At 46.7% G+C, this 27,545-nt stretch overlaps 1 protein-coding gene across 1 annotated transcript in view; it reads right to left on the reverse strand.

Annotated features, from left to right (window-relative positions):
* Nucleotides 1-27,545, reverse strand: part of LOC149325765 (ubiquitin conjugation factor E4 B-like) — a 125,686-nt gene that overhangs the window by 86,021 nt on the left and 12,120 nt on the right. The window contains exons 2-4 of the mRNA XM_089562481.1: nt 18,389-18,513; nt 12,865-12,983; nt 8,151-8,232 (exon numbers count right to left, since the gene is read on the reverse strand). Coding sequence (XP_089418607.1) covers nt 8,151-8,232; nt 12,865-12,983; nt 18,389-18,513 — 326 coding nt within the window. The remainder of the gene's footprint in view (nt 1-8,150; nt 8,233-12,864; nt 12,984-18,388; nt 18,514-27,545) is intronic.

Here is a 27,545-nt window from a genome sequence, read left to right on the forward strand (position 1 = left end):
TTTCGATGATTTATCTATTGAGGAAAACTGGCTTAGTTTTAAAACTAAAATTACAGAACTCACAGCGATGTTTATTCCCCCCATCACATTTCCTGTCAATTACAACAAATCATGATTTTCAAAGCTCTTGAAAACATTTGAAAACAAAAAGAAGACTTTTCCGCACAACAAAATGCAACCCAAGCGCATGCGCATGAAACAAATGTTACGCGGCCGAGTCAACATACCTGCAATCGATCCGTAATGCCAAACGCGCATTTTTTACAAACTGACCTCCCCAAGATCCTAACGAATAACCCGAGGAAGTTCTGGAAAGTATTAAACCCTAAAAAGGCACCGGTCATCACACTTGCTAACCCACTTGGTGAGATGACCAGTGCCATTGAATGTGCTAATATATTTTTAACGCCGCTTTCTCACCCGTTTTCACACAAGAAACTGATATGCTACTTTGTACCGTAACTGACAACCTCAGTTTGCATATGTCTTCAGTCACGTTTTCTGTGCACAACATTGTGTGTATTATTGAAAATATCAAGATGTCATCTTCTGAGGGTGCTGATGATATCAACCCCATGTTCCTAAAAAATACTCGCCATGCTTCCGCAGCGTATCTATCAAAACTGTTTGCACAATCAATTTCTACAGGTAGCACACCCAGCGATTGGAAGGTGGGAAGGTTGTTCCGGTCTTCAAATCAGGCAACACAGAATTACATAATGAACTTTCTTGGCTCTATAAATATTTTTCATCCAACTCAACACGGCTTCCGTAAGAACCTGTCCTGCGATATACAGCTAGCCATTTTCATCCATGACCTGCATGTGAACCTTGACTGTAACCTACAAACTGACGCAATATTCCTGGACTTCGCGAAAGCATTTCACAAAGTACCCCCCAAACGCTTACTACTAAAACTTTCCTGGTTAAACCTTCATCCTAACATATTACAGTGGGTAAGCGAATTCCTGGGCAACCGCACCCAGTTTGTTTACGTTAATAGTCAAGCCTCTACCTCTGTTCCCGTAACATCAGGTGTCCCGCAAGGATCAGTCCTTGGTCCGCTATTATTTTTAATATACATTAATTACCTTTTAACGCGTCTCTTGTAACGTCCGTATTTTTGCCGATGACTGTGTCATCTATCGTGCAATTACCAATGCCTCTGATCAGTTCGCTCTCCCGAATGACTTAATCAGCGAACAGGACTGGTGGAACAAATGGTTCATGGAACTAAAACCCATGCAAACTTAAGTCATTTAACTGAAAATGTCATCCTCTCCTCTACTCATATAAAATCTCGCATGCCAACGTAGAAGTAGCTCAGACTTACAAATACCTCGGCGTAACATTGTACAATGATCTAATCTGGAACGCACATGTCATTAAAGTCATACCATCCGCTAACAGAAGCCTTGGATTCTTAAAACGGCATCTACGGCATGCACGGCAAAAACTGAAATTACTTGCCCACAAATCACTTGTCCATTCTGAATTAGAATACACGTCTTCCATTTGGAGCCATAACCAAGATTATTTAACTAATTCCCTAGATTCAGTACAAAATCAAGCCACAAGATTCACACATTCGTGCTATTCATATACAGTCAGTATATCATCACTAAAAGCAGAGGCAGGCTCAACATCCCTGGCTCGTAGGCGCTGTATTACTAGTATGTGCTTGTTTCACAAATTTCATTTCCCTTTTCCTCTCCTTAAAATTTTTTTTCTCTCTCTCTCTTATTTCAGCTCACTTCGTCGTCCTCCCTACATCAATCCGCCGGCACGCATTTCCCTCCGCATTGGTCATCCCCTTCAAGTAGCCTGGCCATGTACGCGTACAACTACATTTGCATCTTCATTCTTTCCACGCTCAGCCAAGGACTGGAACAGCCTTCCACGCGACATCGCCACAATCACCTGCCCATCAACACTTGCGAACTGTTTAGCAAATGTCTTTAGCAGCGAAAAATTTATGTACCTTACGTATTTTTTGTTTATTCAATCTGCTTTCTACATGTAACCCACCGCTTATGCAATGTCCCCAACCCTGGGGGCCTTTAAGGTAATAAAATGAAGTACTGCAGCAGAGTAGGCCAAGGCTGGAGCTTCAGCTGGAGGAGTCGATGACGAAGAGCCACATGCTGCACTTATCTGTGGATGATTTCCTCAAGCGTCACTACCTGAGGCTGGCTGGGTGATGGTAGCAGGCGACGCGGCTTTTCCCGCAGAATTTCGCGAATGGCATCCCACAGGTTTCCTCCGAATGCTGTGCCATACGAGAGGGCAGTCGGGGCTGTTGGGGAAAATGACGGGCTCGTACTTCCAAACTTTTCTCAATGGCGGCTGCTTCACTGGTGAATTCAGTGATGGTCTTCGGTGTGTTGCGGGTCAGACCGCCGAAAAGTGCCTCTTTAGCACCACGCATCAAAAGCTTCCCCTTCTTCTCCTCCATCATGTCAGGATCGACTTGTCGAAAAAAAGGCACTTCAAGCCTTCTACATACGCAGTCACTGTCTCACTCAGGTGCTGGATGCGCAACTGTAGAAGCAATTGAGCTCTTTCTTTCCTCACAATGCTTGTGAATGCCTTCAGGAACTCCTGCTTGAATGATTCCCACGTCACCAGAGAAGCTTCGTGGTTTTTCAACCAAATTCTTGCTGGTCCTTCCAAGGCAAAAAAAAACATGGCAAAGAAAACATGTCTGGTCGTCCCAACTGTTGGAGACGGCGACACGCTCAAACTGTTCCAGCCATTCTTCAGGATCCTCAGCCGGTGAACCGTTGAACGTGGGCGGCAGTCGGGGCTGGTGCAAAATAATGGGGGCTGCTGTTTTAGCCATGGTTTACGTCAGAATTGAGGAGTCCTTCTTTGCTCATGTGCGGTCTGGTAGTAGTCCGTATTCAGCTCAACGCCTCTGGAGATGATGGCTGCTTCGCCCTTCGTCTTCGGCTGGGACGGCTTCTGCGGCTTTCGCGTGATCTTCTTCGAGACGGCTCGGGCTGCTCTGACGGCTCCCAGGGGGTGAGGGCGACAGGGACATCCGTTAGCACCTCCACCAGATGTCACGTAGTGGTGACTGCAGTCCGGCGAACAGGAAAACATCGAGGATGTCTTAGAAACGGAACTCTTTATTTGGGCTGACTTGCGCCTGCAAAGAACTGAATGAGTCAGCAGCAGCATAGCTACAAGTGCGCTCGGTGGTTGCCAAACCGAATGCCTGCCGCTCTCGATCGTGCTCACTTTAAAAAAAGCTGATAGGAAACTTTAGAGATAAAGCGGAGAAAGTTACTAGGCCATTCTGGAAAAACGTAGAATAAGCTCCGCCTGGACGTGATGAATCGAGATAAATCTGGGCGCGTATTGCATCACAAAAAAAGTGATAAAGCAGCGTGCCGGCAGCTTTGAAGAATGAAAAAAAACTATCACTACAAATACTCGCGACACTATGAAATGACTTGGGTAACCACAGCTAGAGAGATCTTTCCATGCCCTTGCTGCGTCCGCAGCTGTGGCACTGGTGCTTGAGCATATTCTCTTGGCACGCTGCATTAAACTGCTGACAACAGGCTCCTTGCTTTCTGCCTGAGAATACAGTCGAACCCCGCAATAATAAAACTGCCAGGGAAAGAAACTTCGTTCTCGTGAGAATTTCGCTGCCGTGAAAATGGACAAATAAGCGCACCCATTCCTTTCCAGAACCAAAATTTAATGAAAAGAAAAAATATGGCAGTGACTTAGGTCTGGCTAAGCCTGGATATACAAGCAAAAAGCTGCAGTTATGCATTGTTTGACTTCATGGCTGTCACAGTTCGCGCACAATGCACTGGGAGCACCACAATAACGGTGTAGGCAAGCGCGTTATGTAGCCCCCTTTGCGCATGCGTAGTAACTGTGGGAAACACGCGGCTGCAACGAAAGGTTAAATGGTGGCGGGGAGGCGAGCGCGCAGTAGTAGCGGCGGTGAGGAGGTGGCGCACATGCGCAGTAGCGCACGGCTGCACCGAATTGTCAGGCGGCGAAGTCGGCGGCGACGACTGCGGCCACCTGCGCCGCACGTGACATCACTCGGTTCCGACCCTCATAGTGAAGCTTTTCACTTCACAAGTCAGTTACTTTGCTCTGCTTCACATTGCTGTGCAGGAGCTTCACGGCTTGGGCTTCGCAGCCTGATAAGCTATGCACAGCATCCTCGTTGTCACGGTCATCAAAGACCGGATAACATCGAGAGCACCAAGCACATCACGCGAGCTTACTTGCCTTCCTTGTGCTTGGTTTTTGCCATCCTCGTCGTCACTCTCATTTCCTATGCGCACACTGTCGATAATAGTGCAGTTAATCTTATCGTATGCTGGGCACTTCACGTCTTCGTCCACTCATCCGGCGACACGCTGCCGGTTGGGGCAGCCACTCCAAACTTCTTGACAACAAAACTAGTTTATTGAAGACTGGAACAAAATACAAGTACTCAGAGAAAAGGCTGTTTAAAGAAAGGCTGTTTAAAAAAAGGCTGTTTAAAAGAAGGGCTGTATAAAAGCGGCCGAGACTGAGACTCGGCGCGCTCCTCTCTTCTGAAGGAACCAGCGCACAAAACACAACGGACAAGAAAAAGGCGGAACACGACGGACAGGAGCGCTGACAGACTGCCTTTTTCTTGTCCGTTGTGTTTTTTACGCTGGTTCCTTCAGAAGAATGTCTTACCAACTAGCCCAACAACAAGTGGCGCTCCTCTCTGCTCTTTATTCGCAGTGGGTTTTAACACCTTCGATAATTGGGCGGAGCTTTATCAAACCTGCTCACACCCAATTTCAACCAATACTGCCGCGATGGCACTGTACATACAAGCAGGTGGAGCCCAGTGCTCGCCAGAGCCCGACTCTGGCGGACCGCGCACTTTTCCTGAAACATTCGCACTTTCCGAGGCACCAGCAAAGTCGAACTCCACCGCTTAACCCGACAGTCGGGTGGCTTCAGAAGGCGCCCACCTTATTGTCCCCCACCCCCACTTGACAGCTCATCTCTCTTCAATGGGAAACGGTCGCCGACCCTCTGCAACCCTGGCAAGGCTGTTCGCGGTCTGCTCCCCGTATCCCGCGGCCTTGGAGAGCGCCCGAAGCGCGCGACGCGCTGTCTCTATTCTCGACCACTCCAGACTTCCGACGGACACGGCAGTAATCGCCAAGAGGGGGAAAAAAGCTACTGGCGCCATAGGCGTCTAGCTTAGCAAGTGTCATCGCCGAATTCCTCGCGCACGATCAAGTTGGCGTCCGCACACGAAAAGTCATCCAGTTCAACAGCGACACTGCATCGACACTGTGAAGCACGTCCCATGCTTCGGCTGATGGCTGCAGATTGTCACCGCCTGCAGGAACACTCGCTTCCAGTTTTGCCAAGGCGTGCTGACCAGCCACGAAACCGGTGTGCCTGAAGCAGTTGTGGACAGGTGTGGCCAAAGTAGCAATCCACGCCTCGGCAAAGCATCTCCAGCATCATGAAGAGATCAATTTCCGTCGGTCACTTCATTTAGACGTTTAACAACATCCGCCGGATGAGTTTTCCCTGGTACGCAGACTTGACACTCTTAATAACCCCTTGGAGTAGACATACTTATGACAGGCCTAAAAAAACACTGGACACAATCAAGTCATGGGCGAATTCGGCGTGCACAAGGCACATGGCGAAATAGCTTGGTCAGCATGGTAGCTCAGCGTGGTTGCGAAAAGAAAAAGAAGGCTTCGCTGCTCTGCATAGATGCTTCGCCGGTTGGCCGGCAACAGAAAGTAAACAACAGTGGTGCTTGTTGCCAGAAATGAACGAGCCCGACTTGTCGGATGAGAGTGCTACTGCAGTTTTGCCACTTCTCTGTTCCCAACTGGCTGGTGTGACGAAAAAAATGTTGCAGATCACCACCTCAAAACTTTCGTTAATGCGGGACTGCCCTTTAAAAATGCTTTGCTGTGCAGAGGGGGCGAACGGATTGAGCTCTATGGAAGTTCAAGGGGGCGCAAGAATTTTTCGGTGCCACAAGAACTTCGTTCTTGAGGGCTTTCGTTATTGAGGGTTTCAATTCTACCTACTCTGTTTTTAAGGGCAGATTCCAGAAACAATTCCACGGGACCCCCATGAAGCTTCTGTTTCGGTGATGGCCACTAATCTTACTATGGAAGATAAGCGCTCCGTCCTGTCTCCCTTGTCTTATTGTGTCGTCTTTGTGTTCGCAAAAAAGAATTGTGAGAATGAAACAACTAACCCCACCACGCGCACTGGAGCAACAGGCGCTACCTTTAACCCCCCCCCTCCAAGATCGTCCTCCGTTACATCGACTGTTTTTGCATCATTTAGAAGGATGTGGTGAGCCAGTTTTTGACACACTCGAACAGCCTGGAAGACACCCTCCAGTGCACACAGGAAGAAAAGGTGGACGGCAGTCTACATTTGCAGGATGTCCTCATCTCCTGGGAAGCCCACAAGTTGTTTTTCAGCCTATACGGAAATGATACACACACAGGCCGTTACCTACATTTTAGTTCGGTCCATCCTGCTGCCCAAAAAAAGAACTGTTGTCAGCAGTTTAATGCAGCGTGCCAAGAGAATATGCACAAGCACCAATGACGCAGCTGCGGATGCAGCAAGGGTACGGAAGGGTCTTGCTAGCTATGGTTGCCCAAGTCATTACATAAGGTCAACAAAAGGACAGCTGTCCCGACCTCGACAACCTGACACCCCTCTTGCCCAGAAGAAATGAGTGGCTGTTCCATATGTTCCGAAAACAAGTAAGTGTCTTGCCCGCATATTACGAGAATACGACGTGCAAGTAGCCCATGTCCCTGCCAAGAAAATGCGACAACAGCTGAGGAATGCCAAAGACCGGTTACCGAAAGAAAGATTCCCAGGAGTTCAAAAGGGTTGAGAATTGGGCGAGTTGATACGAATTCACAATGCTGTGGCACCACATGGACAAGGACGTAGCCGGAGTGGTTTTTTCTTATTCTGTGCTTTTAATAAATTTTGTCAGTTGTTAGTGAGCACCTGCATTGTCGCCACTCTGTCTACGTCCTTGTCCTTGTGGTGCCTATGAATTCCCAGGAGTTGTCTACGCCATCCCTTGCACAGGTTGCAACGGCGCCTACATAGGTGAAACTGGAAGTTATCCAGTACCGAGTCTTAATCAGTTGTCCGAGGCATCTCGAACAACTGGTGATACAGCTGTCACGCACACTTAATCGCAATGAGCGCGACGTTCTACACGCGATCCTTGCAGCGATTACTCTAGCTTTTAACGACGAACCCTCTTGGTGTGATTCCATTGTGAACGAAGCCCCCGTTTTGGGCGCCGAAACGCCAACATGTATTTCGTTTTCTGGTCGGCATCTCTGTTTTTTGAAATGTATTCCCCCAGCCAAACAGGATTCCGTCATACTCTTGACTTCATAGGCAACACCGTGCACTCGCCACTCTAGTTTCCTGCTACTTGCATGCTGGGTTTGACAGAACAAGGCCAAAGAACGCCCACTGCCTCGGGGGGGGGGGGAAGAAGCTGCCACGGGTAATTTTGCCCAGATAGCACGAGTGTGGCTGGCACCATATGAATCCAAATTATGATGATGATGATGATTAAGATGACGAACGGTTCTTGCCACACAGGAACGATGCCATACTGAAGATACATGCTCACTGCGAGTTGCTGCCACCACTTAGCAGCATTATAAAATTACTTACTCTAACTTCTCAACAAGAAGAAAAAGCACTGATTTTGATCTTGAGCATTTTGCACAGCTTATGAAGATGCGATTTCATGGTTTTGGTCTCTCCACGTGATCATAGCGGAGAGCGTAAACGTTTTTTCATATTTTCATTGGCACTAACTGTAGAGGTCAGAAAAAAATTGACCTTTTTGGTACTGTCCTCAGTCGTACACTACTGACACTCAAGGGGTATTATCGCTCTCCTGGTGTACCGAGTTTCTGCCCAAGGCACAAGCGTACAGCGAAGGTGTTGCAAGCACCAACGGCGCCCAAAGTGGATAGCAGACTGACAAGGCTCTTTGAGTGGAGCCTTGTTTCAGGGACCACCATACTATTAAGAACTACTGAACATTTGTGCACTTCTCAGTGATGCTGCCACCAAAGTACAGAGGTTAGGTTGCGCACCTGTCTGTCTGCAGCCGGACCCTCTGCACGTTCTCGAGGAGGCAGAGCTGCACCAGCTCAGCTGTGGGTAAGTCCTCCCCCCCTGCAAGAGGAGTGCATCCACACCTGAGAGGAGACACTCCACTGGGAGGGCAACAGTGGCTGCCACTGGTCCCTGTATCCATCCGAGCAGAGCACAGACAACACAGGGCTGCTAGAAGCACGCACCTCATGCACAAGAACAACAATTCAGGAAAGTGATTTCACGATGGGTGAGAGAGTTAACACGTTTTGGCGGGCCAGTTGGTTAAGCATCCTGAATAAACAGCGCAGACGACGACAAGCACAAGAGACAAGGAAACGTCAGCGCTGTGTCATCCATTTCCTTATCTGTTGTGCTTGCCGTCGTTCGCACTGTTTATTCAGGGTGACCGAGAAACTCATATGGCCTCTCTATAGCAGACTACGAATCGCAGTGCTTAAAAGGAACTTGGGAGCACAAGTATGATCACAGTGTATTTCTCGCAGTTCTCAGAGAAAGGCAAGCTTAGTGAGAAAGAATTGTGTGGCCTTTCCAGCTCTGCGCATGCTTTGTCACCAAGCATCAGTATGCTTGAGCAGAGCTGTTACATGCATGTTGTGCACCTCGAGTTTCCCCAACACAGTGTGGTCATGTCCCCCCCTCCCCCAGACATTGCTTTTGTTTAGTGAGGTGTGGTGCATGTCTGCCGCTCATTCGGGGCGTTTCACAAATACTGGGCCACACTGTGTTGGGGAAACTCTGCCCCAATGTAAAGTGAGTGCAGCAACCTAAGGCGAGGTTTGCTGGGTGCTGCACGGTGGTCGTTCCCCTGTCCTACACAAGGCTCATCTCTGTGACGAATGTACTGTGATTGTACTTGTGTTTCCAGTTTCTTTTATGCGAAGCATATTAACGTAGGTTTCGGGCCTTCGGTCGCCTCCCGGCGGTGGCCACCATTGACCTTGAGGTGAGATCACATGATGTGACGTCACGTGATGACGTCACACCGGCTGCAGATGGGGCCTCATATCGCACCGTTGGACGTCGCCCGGCGGAGGCCTCCACGCTTCGGTTCACGCCGTCGCGCGCGACGCGGCGGCGGCGCCACCATCGCTGCATCACGTGATATGTGACGTCACGCCAGGGATGAAGCGGCGCGCGCCCGCCGTCGCGTCAGTCTCTGTGCCCGCAACCGCGCCAGCATCTTTGCGCCGAGCGTGTATGCGGTCAAGATGCCTACAAACGCTAAGGACATGCTTCGCATCCACTGGGCTTAACCTTGATAAACCTCCAATTTTTTTTAAAGGGCAACTCTTGAGGATTTTCGAAGCTCACATATTTCTATGAAACTTTTGTTGTAGCTTCTCCTCCCTGTGCTGATCATTTCCACCAAGCTTGGGAGCCCTGCGGCAATTCATTCCTCTGCCAATCAATTTCACAGTTTACCACTTTTGTGGCCTCAGTTCAAATGACTTAAGCGGGCAACACTGTGCATGCGATGTCACAAACATTAATTGCAAGTTATTCCCCGCACCTCGTGTGAGCAAGACACTGTGATGCTTGTATTAGGTTGCCATAGGCATTTTACGAACTTAGTCATCCTTTCCAGTTGCTATTCCAGCCATTCATCCAACGTACAGTGGACTCTCAATAATTCAAAACTTAAAAAACTCATGATTTGTAAAAACGTACATACAATGCGGACCCACAGGTTAATTGTGGTTAACTGTGGGGTTAACTAACCCCACATGACACCGTCCACTTGGCCGCTAGTGACATTTTATCTTTCTTTAATGAGACTTTAACTGACTTGAGCTTCACTCATGAGCTGCCACAAGATAACAGCATCAGGTTTTTAGATTTGTTACTCAGCTTCTCCGACGATGGCCTGTTTTCTGGAAATACGCTCCTCAATCTATGGAAGGCCTGTTGCCTTACACCTCGTAGCATTCTAAACTATTGAGAGATGAATAACCAACCTCTGCCTAGGCAGTGCCTTGCGAAAAAGTTGTCCACATGTCCTGCAGGATAGCTTCTCTGAACATGTCTGTCGCCTGCGGTCAGCAGGCTACCCTGAGCAGGTCCTGACCGCTGTTGCAGAATCACTTTCCCGTAAGCTTAAGTTACAGCACATACCTCAAAACGAAGAAGTGACAGGTTAGGAAATGAGACCTGCCGTAATTCCTCACATGCACAAAGTCTCGCATACTATCAAAAAGGTGGCAATGAAATATGGAGTGAACGTTGTGTTTTCAGCGCCCACAAAACCTTCGTCTTTGTGTGCCCGCACCTCTGCCAAGGAGAGTACAAGAAGGCTATGTAATACGAAACACCAAACTGTGTTCACCAGATGCCCTAGCAATGTTGTGTACTCTCTTCCCCTCTCACATGGAAAAGCTTATATCGGCCAGATGGGCCAATCCATTAATGACAGGTTAAGACAGCACCGCACGTCACTGCAGCCAGATAACACAGCTAATCTACCAAAGCATTGTAACAAGTGTTAGTACTGCACTCTCTTGTTCAATAAGGTGAGAGTCGTCGGTCGCAGATAGAGCGGGAGATATTGGAAGCAGTTAAGATTAAGAAGTTAGGCTCTGATTGCGTCAGCGACACTTGGGTAAAATTTTCATCTAGAGAGTTTCAGTATATGAGTGGGACTTAGTTTTCACATGCAAGAAAACTTCATCAACCGATAACTTGATTTTTTATCTTTTCCTGTGTAGGCATGAGTCTGCTTATGCGCATGTGCTCCCTGCTCTGCTCGAGACTTTCAGGAAATACTAAAATATTTAATTGTGTTCCAGCACTGTCCGTGCGTCTTTCTTCGCCGTGTGAACGCGTCCTGTTGGGCTGGTTTTTCTATTCCTTTGTACCTTTCTCAGAAACTTCGCTGTTAAAGAAAAAATTCGTCCTGGTCCGGAGTTTGAACATGGGACCACCGCATCACCGGAGCAGCTGCTCTACTGAGCTAACCGGGATGGCAAGCTTATGGTAGGACAAGAGCGAACTGATCAGTAAGTCGAAGTGAGAACTCCCTTATTACAAATCTACTCCACTTTGGGGGATTCCCCCAAACACTGGACCAACAAGGTGCTGCCATGTTGCTCTTTCCAAAACCAGGCTTCACAGTGACGAATACTTCAATGAACTTTTCTTTTGCTTCCTTTGCCATCTAGATGCAAAGTGTTGCAGAACTGGAAGGGCTTGCCCTTTTTGTTTTTAAACTTTAAGGTTCTCATGAACAGCAGCAGAAGCCTTGTCACAGAAAACAGCCACAGGCACAACATCAAAACCACCTTCTTTATCGGCCTGTTTCAGCACAATGTCGTTATCCTCTCGAGCGCTTGAAATGTTCTGAAGGTGTAGCTTGTTCGGAAGATTGCGTTCAACACTCATCGTCAGGTAGGCAACGCCATCGCTTACAATTCTGTTCTTGACCTGAATCCACCTAGTGTTTTTATCTCGTTTTTTATCCGCCCTATCTGCCTTTGTTGCCAGTGCTGACGCGCTTATGTATAAATGCCGATTCCTTGAATAAATCTCCGTTGCTAGTAATTGCGCCCATCCAGTCTTCTTTCTTGTGATTTTTCCATGTGCGCATCCCATCCTTCTAATGCAATTCTTTTCTTCTTTGTTCAGAAGAAGCACTGGCTCACCTGTTGTCTTTTTTGTTTTTTGCAGCATAAAGATGGGTTGTGCAAAAGGGACCATCACCTGCTCTCAAACCACATTCAGTGCCCGTGTGTGTGCGTCCTTCGTTCTGTCCTGCTACCTGAGCTGTTCCCACACTGAATGACCACTGTGCACCATTTTCGAAAAAAGTGCCCGCCAGGGTGTTAAACACACCAAGGTCTGTCGTCAGCTACAGAGGAGTGGCATTGCATATTCTTGTCCACTTGCCTGTTCTTGGACTCACACTTTTATTTATTTATTTCTTTTATTTATGAATACTTCAGTAGCGTGGCTTTTTGGGCTTGTTGGTACATTGTTCCAATATACTGTAGCGCAGCAAAAGACTGTCAACCCTCATTTGAGGGTCATTACAGGGAGGGAAAATGAAGGAAAAAAAAGGATATGTACACAAGAATGAACAAGCCTCTTCGAGCATACAATACAAGAGAGCATAGAAACGCAACACAATTAACACCACTGCAGAGCCACCTGCTATATAAAAAGAAATCAATCAGTTGACAATCAGTTATGCGCACATCTACAGGAATCCGATGCCTAGACGAAAACACCAAGTGCATTCAGGAATGCCGCTACACCTGTAGACTAAGCAACGTGAGCGGGCAGTTTATTCCAGTGCTCGATAGCATCCGGAAAGAATGAGCAGCGAAAGACGTTAGTTCGTGTCAAGTATGGCCGAATCGCTTTGTGATGATTAAGGCGGGAGCTCAGTCTACCTGGAGGCTGCAGATATTTTTCTTTATTGATGTTAATTTCTCCGTGAATGATTTGGTAAAGTATTTTTAATCTCTGCTTTTTACGTCTTTTTTCTAATGTTTCTAGACTGCATGAGTTTAACATCTGCGTTACCGAATCTGTTTTCCTGTATTTTGAACAAATAAATCTCGCTGCACGTCTCTGAACCTTTTCTATTTCCGTTGAAAGAATCTTCTGCCCAGGAGACCACACTCCAGATGCATACTCTAGGGAAGGCCGCATGAGAGATTCGTATGCTCAAAGTTTCAATGGTGGTGTGCTCACCTGGGGATGCCAGGGGTCCCCCCAGCAGTCTCAGCAGGCAGGCCCCCCGGGAGGGGAGGAGAGGGGGCACCACCGCAGCCGCCACCGCCTCCTCGTCCGTCTCCATCTTCTCCACACCACTGCAGCAGCAGAAGACGGAGTCAGGACTGTTTCTTTGGGCCACAACACACACACACACAAGACGGGAGCGCAACCATTCGCAAGGCCACTCTGCACCTCCAGGTCCCGGTGCGCATGCACAGGAATGGCCACTCTGCATGTCAGCTGACACCTCCTCAGGGAAGTAGACTGCATCGCCCATGTTGTCAGCCAACTTGTTGGGCAGCAGACTGTGCACTCCCCAGAGGAGGCACATTCACCACAGTTGGGTGCCAGTGCACAGAATGAGCAGGCTGGCTTTGTCGGCGCCACCCGATCTCCACACTGGGCTTTATTTGCAGCAGCATCTAAACCTGGCCAGGCTCACACCTGCATTCTGAAGATTCATCAGTGATGCTACCACTGATCCGAAATCTCCCCACAAATACCACACAAACCATCTCTCAGGTTGGCCATCAAACCTGTATCCTCCCTCCTCCATCACTGCCCAAAGAGCAGCAACATTTTCTTGAAATAATGTTTGGAGGTTGGGTCTGAAACTATGGTCAATACAGTCCAACCTCGTTATAACAAAGTCGCATTTTGCGCAGAAATTCGTTCGTTATAAAAATATGCACTCAAATTCCTGCAGGAAAGGTCTGTTAATAAACCCAAGTAAAGGGCACTTTAGGATGGGCAGCAAAGGGGTGAAAAAATGCACTATTTTTGAATTTAACGCGTGGATAAGCATGTCAAACCTCGCCTTGCATTTCGTACTGGAAAGCAAGAGCGAACTCACAAATCGGGATGCTGGCCAGGCGTAAAAACTAATTTATATAAAAAATGACGTAATCTTCGTTTGGCGGAACTTCACACTACTTGACAGGTTAAATTTCTCGACGAAATCAACACAGAGCAGCGCTTTCCTGGTGTCAGCTGATTTGGCCACAGGTAGGTTCCCGAGGTACCCCCTCAACTTCCTGGCCATGTCAGCGGCCTCGGCACTGCTGAGAGATCGATCGCACTTCGCCATCTTCACATGCATCGCTGTTTGTAGCATCATCTGTAGAAACCACCTGATCAACAATTTCTTGGTCGGTCAGTTCGAGCACCACAGCCAAGTTGTCATGTGCACAGATGAATTCCTCAAACGGAACGTCTGGAACCGCTAGTTGACGCCATGTCGTCTCGCAGAAATTGTCCGCTTGCCTTCCAGTAGTCGCATGCGGAAGCTTTCTGCCTACTTCTCACAGTTCTCAGCGCCAACGGCTGCTTCTTCGCCAGACAAGACGCGGCAAACAATCCGATGGCAGTAATTAAATCGCTGCAGCTAGCCACTGCTTGCATGAAAGTCATTGTGGCCTCAGACGCAAGTCAGACTTCTCGCCTTCATTTGAAGGACGGCAGACACAGGCAGGTTACGCGCTATAACGTCCTTGAACCATGCAAACAAAGCATCTTCAACATCCTGGCGGTGACAAAGCCTAACACTCTTGCTGTCATTTTTCACGGCTCCTGCAGAGTGGACGTCTGCAACCTTCTGCCTTGCGCTCAAGATGGTTGATAGAGTGCTAGGCGCAACACCGAAGTCCGCGGCAATGACTTTTCCTTGCGCCCGCTGTCAATCGCCCTGAATATCTTTATCTTCCTTTCAAGCGAAACTGTTGTATGTTACGACGCGTTCCGCGACGGCGTCTACAGAATGAACTGCAGAGATCATAGAGATAGAGCGCGAGTCGGCAATCGTGGCGGCCGGGGAGCCCGGGCGTTGGTTCGATCACGTGTCAGTCACATGCTAGGCAGCCGTTGATGCTAGGTTCCATTCGCTCTCCCTAGATGGCGTGGCGTGCAGAAGTGCGGGTGATTCAAACACATTTTAGGTGTGGGCGATTCAAAAGATCAGAATTTAGCGTGTTTTGAAATTTTTTCCTGCTTGTTTGCGCATTTTGAGCCCTGTGAATACAAAACTGCTTCGTTATAACCGATATAGTGTCGAATTTTGAATTGTTCGTTTCGTTATACAGATAGAACTCCCATAGAAATAAAGCATGTCCAACCAAACTTTTCTTTCACTTCGTTATATCCGATAATTCGCTGTATCCGTGTTTGTTATAATGAGGTTTAACTGCAAACTGTTTTCCTGATTACTCAAGGTTACTCAACAACTCAAGATTAGCGAGTGATGCATCAAAACATTTGATGTGAAAAAGTGTTGACGCCCCCTGGTTGTGCGCGAATGATGTGGCAAGCCTTTAAAACATGTCCCCTGGAGCAAAAAATAAAAGCAGTCGTTGGTAGCGCTCTTCTGTGCCCTGTCGTCATTCTCTCGCCTTGTGTTCGTCTTCTTTTGGCGCTCACCTATTTCCAAATATATAGGCAACAGATATATTGCCAACATAAAAGCCACACTGTCTTCAAGTGAGGCCTAAAAATTAACCATCCTGTGAATATGCATCTGCCCTCAAGAATGCTGACAAATGATTCCCAACTACCCTCCCCATTATGAATGATCTAGAGTAGTGCTTAGCCAAATCACAGACTTCCTCTGCTCCTAGTTGCGACTTAGTGAAATTTCTTCACAATACAAAGATTTATTCACATACCAGCAATACTTTGATTTGAGCTAGTTGGTTGTAGCATGACATGTTTACGCAAAAGGTTTTTACTTCCAACTGAGTTTATTCACAGAAAAAACCACTTAATAACCACACTGCATGCAAAAAGATACAGACAAACCAGATACAAGGGGTGATTTAACAAAGATACACGTGCCAAACGGACCAAAGCAATGATTATAACGCTGCAAGAGACCCACTCAGAAACCTAATCTCTTCTTCTGACAATGACACAGATGGCTTGCTTATGCAGATATCGCCCCTCTCCTTGATGTAATGGCGCCAGTCCTGTCCTGTTGTGTGTGTTGTCTTCGTTTTTTAGCGATGGCGCCAGTCCTGTCCTGTTGTGTGTGTTGTCTTCGTTTTTTAGCGCCAGTACGCCTTTTGCGTAAACATGTTATTCACATACTGTGTTCACAAAGACTTCCCAGCTATCACTGCAGACCGGATACCTGCCCTTATATCGAAGGTTGGCAAGGCAATTCCACTCAACAAATCGGGCAGCAAGCACTCTCCTATGACTACCATGCAAAATACTAGACCATGTCCCATTTCACTGTCTTGCTCCAGCTGGGTTTCGGTCTAATGCGCCAAAGCAACTATGACGGACGCCGTAATGGAGGGCTCCAGACCAATTCGGCCACCTGGGGTTCCTCTTGGTAAAAAATTTTCTACACAGCTGCTTCTCGGTGCGTGCTCCTTCTCACCACAGTGAATACTATTTCACGAAACAGTGAGCAAGGTAGCAGACAGCCACTAGTAATAACATCCATTTCTTTTTTTCTTAATTTCAAGCGTAATGTGCACCGGCGAAACAGATACCGTGATCCTTTGGGAGTTTACATGCCAATTCTTGGCATTCAGATTTTTGCTATTTTAATCAATTATGAATGACACTGTGTGCAAAATTCTGCACATCCCTGTAGAACATCAACCGCATGAATTCTCCGCAGGAAGACTAATAAACTATATTTCTTGATGCACAAATTTATTTATTTATTTTCAGCATACTGTCAGCCCCAAAGGGGTTATTACTAGAGTGGGTTGGAAGAGGTGAACAGGTTTGAATCATGGCGGTTTCAACATCCCAAAGCAACTCAGGATATGAGGGACGCCGTAGTGAAGGGCTCCGGAAATTTCGACCACCTGGGGTTCTTTAACGTGCACTGACATTGCACAGTACATGGGCTTCTAGAATTTCTCCCCCAAAGAAATTCAGCCACCGCGGCCGGGATCGAACCCGCGTCTTTTGAGTCCGCAGCTGAGCGCCATAACCACTCAGCCACCGCGGCGGGTTGGCGACTCCAATCACAGGGCCTGAAAGGGTTAACGATGGCTGTGACGTCATAGACGATATGGAGTCGCATGAGGCACGCAAACGCTGCGATCTTTGTACTGTTTGTTTGATCATTCTTCAAAGCTGCCAGCACGCGGCTTTATATCGCTTTGTGGGTGATGCCAACACAAAGCGACCAGATGTATCTCAACTGATCGCATCCAGGCAGAGCTGCTTCTACGTTGTTCCAGACTGTTGTGGTAACCGTGCACGCCGTTTCTCCAAAGTTTGCCATCAGCTTTAAATTGAGCACGGCCGAGAGCGGCCGGCATTCGGTTCGACATCGCCGAGCGAGCTTGTTGTTTTCACTGCTACCAAGTCATTCAGTTCATTTAGGGCGCAGGTCAGCTCAATAAAGTTTTTTCAGAAGCCTTCTTTAACTGCCTTCCTCAGTGCCTCGAGTGCCGTCACAATACGTGGCAATAGAGTTACTGCTTATTCATTTTTTGTCATTCCAACTCTGGGGCAGGCTTGCATAACAGTTGATGTGAATTAAAATGAAGAAAGCGACGAGCATATCGCAGTTTTCACAAGCCTCACGTGACTTCCACAAGCCGTCACAGCAGTCATTGGGCTGTTGAAACTGAAACAGCATGAGAGAAAGAAAATTCTGATTGCAAAATATTTACTGGCACGATCTCTGCGTGGCTGTCTGATGTATTGTGAAGAGCGAGAGAACAACGAAAACCACTCCTTGAGTGGAACAAAGAGCTCTTGACCAGGGCAGAATGGTGGGTCAGTTGGTATGGCATATCAGAGAAGAAATACACCAGCCAAAAAAGACGAACACAAAAGGAGAGACCAACACAGGAGAAAGGCTGGACTAACATCTGAATTCTTTATTGATTACCCAGCGGTCTGCACTCAATAAGAATCCAGATGTTAGTCCAGCCTTTGTCCTCTGTTCTCTGCTTGTGTGTGGATCTTTTCTAGGTGGTTTATTTTCTCTCTGAAAGACCTGTTGCGTCGAATACCACTTTTAATTTCTTCAGCAACAGCATCCATACACCTCAAACTTTGGGCAGTGCAAAGGGAAGTTAAGCAAGGACAATAATGTGCCCACAACAGGCCAAGGATGTATCCTGCACAGTTGGGCTGATGATGTTTTCTCACATATTTCATGCATAGTGACAAAAACACCGCACTTTTAGGACTTTGCCACAAAAGGGAGCCATATTCCTACCGCTCAATCCATGTCATCTGCAGCCAGACAGTAGTCAGGCCAGAAACCATTTCCCCAATTGCCAGTGTTCTCAGCGATCGCAGTGCCAGTTTTCATACCAGGCAGAAGAGAACCAACAAAGTCCCCTGTCGGTTTCATCAGTGAATGAGCGGCTGATAAGAGGTCACGTGCACATTTTTCAATGGCTTTGTGCCACAGCTCTCCAGCATCAGTTTCAGACTCTGTAGACCCCACAGCGATGTGAAAGCTAAGAAACCCTTTCCACAGCCTCCTCCTCTCCTCGGGTAACGGTGGTTTGGGTGAGCACAGCACCTGTGATGCAGGCGGCGACCGCTCCCCTCCTCCTCCTGCTGCTCCTCGGTCTCCATGGCGGCTGCTCCCCCCTCCTGCGGGCAGGGCTCAGTCGAGGCGAGCCGTGCCAGGCGCCGTCTCCGCAGCTGAAAGAGAGAGGCCGCCCATCTTCTGTTGGCCACCACACCCACAACCGTTGCAGCAATGCCAAGTCTGTGCACTGGTCCTCTACATTGCACAGCGAGTGCAATGCAGCTTCCACATAACTGCAGCGTAAAAAATGACGAGCACAAAGGAAGAAACACCTACGGAACGGACACACGCTGCACTCACAACTGATTCTATTTCGTCAGCAATGGGAAATATGGGAAAAAGCAAAGATCAAACTGCACGTGAACTAGTGGAAGCATACCATAAAAGAAAAAGGGCGATTTTTGCATAAGTGATATTTCTATTCATTTGTACAAAGCAGAATGTAACCTTTTCTCTGCCACACGATAAGATGTGTCTCACGGTGTGATAGTTTTTTTGTCGATGGTGGCACGTGTACTTTCCTGTGCGCGCATTCGCGGGGGAACCATTATATTTCCCATTGCTGGGGAAATAGAATTAGTTGTTGAGTGCAGTGTTTCTTCGTGTCGTAGGTGTTTTCTTCCTTTGTGCTCGCCTTTTTTTACGCAGCAGTTATGTGGACAGAAAGTAACCAACTTGCCCAAAAGCTTGTTTTACTAAACCAATGCAGCTGCCGCACTCTTGGATATCGCCTTCAATTTTGACCTTTCGCAAGTAGTTGTAGAGCATACAAGGGTCCAGAGTACGTCTAAATCGATTCTTTTTTTGTTAGAGGAGACACTGTTCCCAAAGCACAGTGTCATATAGTCCCTGGAATTTCCAATCACCGTACTGTAGGGCTTCATGCATCTTCTGCCTCTACAAATGAAATCTGGAAAACTGTCTAACTTATTGAGAGCAGATGACATGTGAACAATAGATGCACTTTCTTTTCATTTTGATGACTTCGTCAACAAAGTACTTGACAGTAATATTCAACAGATCTTTACATGACGGATCTTTACCGGATGACTGGAGGACAGCCGCGATTAAACCTCTGCACAAAACCGGAAAAAAAGCACACATCGAGAATTACCGACCCATATCTCTAACTTCCACATCATGTAAAATTTTAGAACATATAATTCATAAACATATATTAGGTTTCTTGGAACAGCACAAAGTACTTACCGATTTTCAGCATGGTTTCAGGCGTGGGTTTTCCACAAGTACACAGTTAGTTGAAACTGTGCATGACTTTGCTCAGTCGATTAACCAGGGAAAACAAACAGACGCAATATTCATGGATTTCCGTAAAGCATTCGATAAGGTGTCACATAACAAACTAATTCATAAATTAAGTTATTACATTAAAAATGACAGGATACTTGCATGGATTACAGCTTATCTCTCGAACAGATGTCAGTTCGTCACTCTGAACAATATTTCTTCTAGCAGTGTCCGGGTTATGTCTGGCGTCCCCCAGGGATCTGTTTTGGGACCACTCTTATTTCTTTTGTTTATTAATGACATTGTGGCAGATCTTTCAGTTCGCGTGAGGCTGTACGCGGATGACTGTATCCTTTATCAAGTGGTGTCTTCAGTTGACGACCAGGTGCGTCTAAATAATGACCTAGCGAAAGTGGTTGCGTGGTGCAACAAATGGCAGATGTGCATTAATTTTGAGAAAACCGTGTTCATGAAAATTACAAACAAGAAAAAGCCTCTTCATTATGTGTACGGTACTAACAGCATATCATTATTAGAAGTGACAGAGTATAAATATTTGGGCCTATGGATTACTAACAACCTTTCGTGGTCAAAACACATAGACGCTGTAGTAGCAAACTCAATGCGGAAGCTATTTTTCTTGAGGCGCTCCCTAAAGTCATCCCCATCTAGTGTTCGTCTATTGGCCTACAATTCTCTCATCCGTCCATTACTAGAATATGCCGTAATCATTTGGGACCCTTTCACGTTAACAAACATTCAGAAATTAGAGCGAATACAGCATAAAGTGGTTAGATTTGTTTTTAACTCATATGGCCGTGCATCTGTAAGTGAGCTCGTGAGGCGAAGTGGGTTACCCCCCGTCACTGAGCGCAATCGTGTTTGTCGACTGAAGTTTTTTTTCCAGCTTATAAAAGGACATTATAAAGTTGATACCTCTAATTATTTTTCTTACTCCTCAGGTTATAACACGAGACAAAGGCATGCACTAACAATCACCCCTTTGAACGCGCGAAATAACTGCTTTAAATATTATTTTTTTCCGAGGACAATTACTGATTGGAATAAACTTAATAGCGAGACTGTTAATCAAAATTCTTTAATTCTGTTTGAAAAGTGCCTGTAAATGTTGTGAATTTGTGTGTGTTTATATGCTTGTATTTTGTTTTGTCCCACCCTGCTATGATCTGTACAAGATCGCAGTATCTATAAATAAAAAAAAAAAAAGCACTATTATAGTATACATATTCTTTGGCATCGGTCTAAGCATGTTGTGAATTGTTGTATGCATTCTGTGCCGAACATTGTTAAGAAAGCCAAAATTAAGAGCTTGTGGATTTCCAGGGAGACATTGAAACTACGGAGGCAAAAGAGAGAAGGACCACCACATTAGTGCCCCGTAGAAGACGACGAATAGTGTCCAGTGCCCCAGAACAGCCCAGAGGAACAAACAATGGACACACCCATCGGAATAGTGCTGATGCACTAACAACAAATAAAAAGAAACCTTTCAATTCGACTACAGTATTCATTCACAACACTTTCCTTTCTGAAGTTAGTAGCTGTAAGTATTTGGGGCTATGGATCTTAACTGCAGCACTGATATTATTCATGCAACTGCAAATGCTATTAAGTTTTCTCTAAAATGTTATCGGTGCAGCGCATACGACGAGGACGGGAAGAGACCCAGACACAGCGCTCAACTTACAACTAGCGTTTGTTGAGGCTCTGCCTCTCTTTAAGATACAGTGGCGGAGAGTCTCAAAAAAAAAAGGAAGAGAACACACACGTAAAATGACACAAGAGGCACGAACGGAACTCTGCACGAGGCAACAGTGGCACATGGCAAGCTGTGAGCATTTCCTCATCGGTGGCCCAGAAAACACATTTCTTTTTCACGCACAGCAATTGTTGCAGTGCTTACGCACTGGTTTTGGAGATTTTGAATTTCATAGGCCTCTGCGATTTCTCTGGTAATCTTAGCGTGGCTATTGGTCAAGATTTCACACTGGTTCAAAAAATGTGTGAAACATGGTTCTTTCTTTTCCTTCTTTCTTTCTTCTGTGCAGCCCCTGCAGTGAATGCCCAGATGACCGGAAACATTGTTTTCTACTTTGTTCTTGTGTTGTTGGAATCGGCCATTGAGCCATCTACCTGTTTGGCCCCCGCAGTGCTCGCCACAGGAAAGTGGAAGCCTGCACACTACATTGTCAGTGCACTCTACAAATCTGTCCTTGTGCTTCTTGGCGCAGCCCCCCCCCTTGCTTGTGTTGCCAGAGTTCACCAAGTGTCCAAACTTAGGCAGCTTATCGGGCGCAGAAAAAACTAGATTAACATTTGCACATGAGCCCACCTTCTTGAGATTGTGAGAAATCTTATGTACATAGGGGATAACCGCGACCTTTCTTTGTTTCTTCTTTCTAAAGTTCAGTTGAGGACTGAGGCCAAGGTGTCTTTTAACAGGTTCTCCGAAACGGATGCTAACAGGCAAGTCAGGTATCCTGCTGCTTCTAAGTGCTCTACTTGATTCTGAAAGCTGTGTACCACTGCGGGATGGCACAATTTCTCCAGGGCATTGCGGAAACATAGCTTGGCTATACCATGCTTCACAAGTTTCGAATGCGCAGACCGGTATGGCGTGAGAGGCTCCTTGGCTCGTAGCGCCAGCACACACGGTCCCCCCAGAGAGGCACAAGGACAGGTCTAAGAACGGTAAAGTTCCTTCAGAAGGCTATTCATGTGTTCAGACAAGCGGGTCAAGGCACTTAGAAAAGATCGACACAACTTTCGAGAACGAGGCCTCTGCGTCAGAAACTGTACATGTCCTAAAAACTAAAAAATCGTCAACACCTGTGCCTTCTTGTTGCTTGTCAAGAAGCCGGTCATGGTGGGCGAGATAAATGTCGCTTAAAAGCAGAGCTACAGATGAGACATTCGCTTGCAGGCAAATAGATTCTTGCCAAGTAGAATACGTCAAGTCAAGATAAAAAGTCAGGAGCTCAAGGAAGTCGCCATTACTCATGCCTGGAGCATTCTGAAATGCTACGGCACCACAGCAGTCAGTGGATTCTTCTACACAAGACAGAAATTTCTTTCGGGAGAGGGAACAACAAATCTTTTATGTGAATAGAACAAGCTGAAAAGCCTTGTCGTGAATATGCATGCAAGAACTTGATAACCTGATTAAAAGTTAAGTTTTGTTAAGATGATTAAGTTAAGATAAGTTAAGTTGATTAGAAATTAAGTTTTCTTCCCCTTCTATGCACCCTGTGGCTTACAAGTCCCTTGTGTTGCTCATATCAGATTATGCTGCTATCCCCTTCACAAAAACTAAACTAGGACAGATAAAAAGAAGAGCTAAATATTTTATTTATAACACATTCATGAGAACTTCTAAAGATGGTTAAACGTTCTTCTCTGGCACAAAGAAATTGTTGTTTGCAATTAAAGTTCTTGTAATCAACTAATTAAGGGGCATTAAGAAATTGAGAAATCATATCTTTCGCATCTGGATACGCTGATCAGCACAGGCATAATCTCCTCGCGTAACAACTCTTTCAGGTATTCGTCAATAGTGAACTGGTCATGGTGCATACCACAGAGACCGACACTTGCACGATGGAGGTGCCTTTCTACTTGTTGACCACTCTACATTAATAACAGCTGGCTGCGAGTCAACCTTCGTTCAAACGGAGGGCATTCGAAAAATGACTCTTTTTAGTGGGAATTTCAAATGGGTAGACAACAAACCTCTTCGTATGAATCATTCTTCAGCCTTTTAGACTGCAGTTCCCTTTGGGAGATACTCAAGAATAAATTGGACACCCTAACTGATCAATAGATTCCATCTAAACGCCTTTCTGGAAAGAGGCGAGCTTATCAGGAAAAACATTTGCGGTCGTTCAACCCGGCTGAATAAAGTAAGACGGGCGAAAGCACTGTTAAGCATGCTTTAGTTTTGATCAAATCATGATCAATGAGTTCGACAGGCAGAGCAGAACGGTAGGTTCTAAATTTAACATGCAGAAGGCCAAAGTAACGTTCAACAGTCTCGCAAGAGAGCAGCAGTTCACAATTGGTGGCGAGGTGGTGGAAGTAGTAAGGGAATATGTCTGTTTAGGGCAGGTAGTGATAGCTGATGAAATGAGAGGGAAATAGCTAGAAGGATAAGAATTGGGTGGAGCGCATATGGCTGGTTCTCTCAGGTCATGAATGGCAGTTTACCAATATCCCTCAAGAGAAAAGTATACAACAGCTGTATCCTACCGGTACTCACCTATGTGGCAGAAACGTGGAGGCCAACAAAGTGGGTTCAGCTTAAGTTAAGGACAACAGAACGAGCAATGGAAAGGAAAATGATAGGTGTAATGCTAAGAGATCGGAAGCATGCGGAGTGGGTGAGGCAACAAACGCGGGTTAATGACATCCTAGTCGACATCAAGAGGAAGAATTGTGCTTGGGCAGGGCATGTAATGCGAAGGCAAGATAACCGCTGGTCCTTAAGGGTAACCGAGTGGATTCCAAGAGAAGGCAAACGTAGCAGGGGACGGCAGAAAGTTAGGTGGGCGGATGAGATTAAGAAATTCGCAGGAACATGATGGTCGCAACTGGCGAAGGACAGTGCTAATCATTTCTTGAAAGGAGTACGTACTTGCGCGAAAGACGGGACAAAAACAAGGAAACACAAACGATTATGTACAAAGCGCAACTTCCAACTAGTTTTTTTCATAGAGAGCTACACATTTATACTCTAGCGGTCAAACACAGCGATAAAAATCGTCGCATGCGCATTTCACGTCAGCATACCGCCACCACAGGTGCTGCCTGATTGCATCAAAAGTTCCAACAGCCCCGGCACTGCTATCAAGAAGGAAAGAAGAATCATGAGGTGATAAATGAGGAAAGGTGACATTAAAAATATCGTAGCAAAGCAGTATCAAAACCAAAACTAAAGGCATGTCAAAGCGTAAAAATGCAAGTACGTACTCCTTTCAAGCTATGAACCAACTCGCCCAGACTAGAGTTTTAATTAAGTGCTAATCAGAGAGACATGGGAGAGGTCTTTGCCCTCCAGTGGGCATAGTCAGGCTGATGATGATGATCCTGTGTTTGAAGATGTAGCAAGTTTTGTTCTGCAATCTATGAAATGTCTCCAGGCCACTCTTATGAATGACTTTGCTGCAGGACCAGAATATCTGCATATGATAGAGAACAATTAACATTCACGTTCAGCACTTTTTTAGCCGAAACATTTGTTCTGCTTTCAGTGTGGGGTACCAGTGTCCATAGTGGTATACTGCCATTGTAGCAATGCACTCCATATGTGTTCAGTGGCTGCTTATGTTAGCTGAGAGAGCCTTAATAATGTTTTTGACCAAAATGCATTTGTGTTGTTAGTGAATTACTTTGACCATTGAAGATATTAAATAATCAATGCATTGCAAAGATCAAGACTTTCTACATTACGATGGCCACACTCGTTAGACTTAAACCAGCAGAAAAAAGGCGACCGTGCTTAGAACTAGAAGAAAAATAATCAACATTGGATGTGCACTGCCTGTGATGAAGACACATGAATCAAATAGCCCATATGCGCTCAGCAGCGCTATCCCAAGACGTTGGTCATCGCGATGCTAAGCTGTCCGATAAGCTGTGCTGCAACACAAAGCTTACACTCAAATAGGCTCTTATTCAAGTCCGCCAGGCAGAAGATGCTGAAAAAGAACAGGCGCTTCTTTCAGCGTGTGGGCCAGCAGCGATGACGGAACCATGCATGATAAACACTGATGCAGCAAAGGTTGCGCGGAAACGCCCAACACAGCACATGCGAAATGATGCTACCGCGGTCACAAGTTCACCCTCGCTGTGTGGATTCTGCGGATGCTCTCCTCATCCGCACTCAGAATCCCCAGTGTGCCATGCAAGTCGCAATAAGTGCAGAAAAGAGGGTCACTTCACAGCAGTTTGTCGTTCGAGCAAGAATTTGTCACCAATTGAGCGGAGTGCAGTTGGTTCGGGCGGTGGCATCCGAGTGAAGTTTGTAAATGTCAAGGTGGACGGAACTCCTCTCCGCTTTAAAGTCGACCGCGGCACCGAAGTAACAGTTGTCCCTGCTATGTTTTCTGGGATTCCAGCGCATCTCGAGGCACCAGATGGAGAGCTAACAGGGCCAGCGGGGCAACCTTTGGACGTGCTCTGGACATTCGCCGCCTGCTTGGAGTGGAAGAACAAGCGAGTAAGGCAAAAGCTGTATGTCATTCACTCACAGGCCATTCCGCTTCTGGGGTTTCCTGCAATTGAGGAACTTGGTGGTGTCCAGTATGCAAACCCTGTTGGCCACACAGAACGCAGGGGCGCAGCGTCGGACCAGCTGTTTCTTCGTGGCTTGGGCGTACTCCGTGAGGCTTACAACATTCGCCTGAAGCCAGATGCAGTCTCTTACTCGCTGCCAGTACCTATGAGGGCGCCCATCCCGTTGCAAGGCGTCGTAAAGGCGGAACTGGACAAGCTCGAGGCTGAGGGCATAATTTGGCTGGTAACAAGACCTACACTGTGATGCGCAGGAATGCTCGTTATAACAAAGGCGTCGGGCTCTTACCGCATCTGCGTCAACCTTACCAAGCTCCACAAGGTTGTTCTGCGCAACTGTCACATTTCGCCATACGTTGACTAAGTTTTGTTACTTCTTGTTGACGCGCAAGTGTTTCTGAAGAGTCAGAAGCAGAAGAGTCTCAAGAGTTGACGACCTTTATTAAGCCATTTGGTCACTATTGCTTCCATAGGTTGCCTTTAAGAATAACGTCAGCGCCGGAATACTTTCAGAGGCACATTCTGGAAGGCCAAGACGGTGTCATAAACATGATTGATGACATTTCGATCTTCGGCAGAGACTGTGCAGAGCATGACAGACGGCTGGAAGTCCTGAGTCGCTTGAGAAAGGCTGGGCTGACCCTCAACAAGTCAAAATACAAGTTCACAAGCGTCAATTACCTCGGTGTAGTTATCAGCAGTGCCGGTATCTCGCCTGACCCAGAGAAGGTTGCAGCCGTCCAGTGCATGGAACCTACAGTCGATGTCGGTGGGGTACGAAGACTTCTACGAATGGTTAACCATGTGGGAAGGTTTCTACCGTATCTGTCCGAGGTTACACCCGTGAACTGCTCAGCAAGAGAAGTGAGTGGACATGGAGACTGAGCCAGCAGGAAACATTCCAGAAAGTTAAAGATATGCTCTTGTCAAACGTTTGTACGGCTAACTATCATCCACAGTACCCAATCGTGATATCGGCAGATTTCAGCTCCTCTGGCCTGGGCGCTGTTTTGCTACATGACCAGCCTAACAGTGAGCTACGACCCGTGATTTATGTGCCACACTCACTCACGCCAACGAAGCAACGATACAGCCAGTCAGAAAAAGAGGTGTCGGCGGTTGCTTGGGCTGTCAAGTGTTTCAGTGAGTATGTTCGAGGCCTACATTTTGTCGTGGAAACTGACCAGAAGAACAGAAAACTGAGCGAGTTGGTGCATATTAAAGAAGTAAAAAACAGCGCTTGTGTTCTTTCTTCTGTCTTGACCGTCGTCGCTGCGCTGTTTTTTATTTCTCTCAATATGCACAAACTCGCTCAGTTTTCGGTTCTCCTGCAGTTCATTTCTGGTACTCTGAGTTCTGTTTTTTGTCCTAACACTGCTCTTCTCGACAACCAGGCTGGCCTGGCTTCCCTAATTGCAGTGACTGAGCTCGCCTGGCTCCTTGGCATGCAAGACGTGCCATTTGCCCAGTTGAGTTGCAGATGTTTCGAGGAACTCTGGTCCTGACGAAAGGACACAGTCGCCGAATATGCCGCATAATAGCACCAGCACCGGTTCTACAAGGACTGCCTTTGGGCGGCAGGGACAAG

The sequence above is a fragment of the Amblyomma mixtum genome, chromosome 10 (assembly GCF_055824585.1).
Source record: "Amblyomma mixtum isolate Tamu chromosome 10, ASM5582458v1, whole genome shotgun sequence".
Taxonomy (NCBI): Eukaryota; Metazoa; Arthropoda; class Arachnida; order Ixodida; family Ixodidae; genus Amblyomma; species Amblyomma mixtum.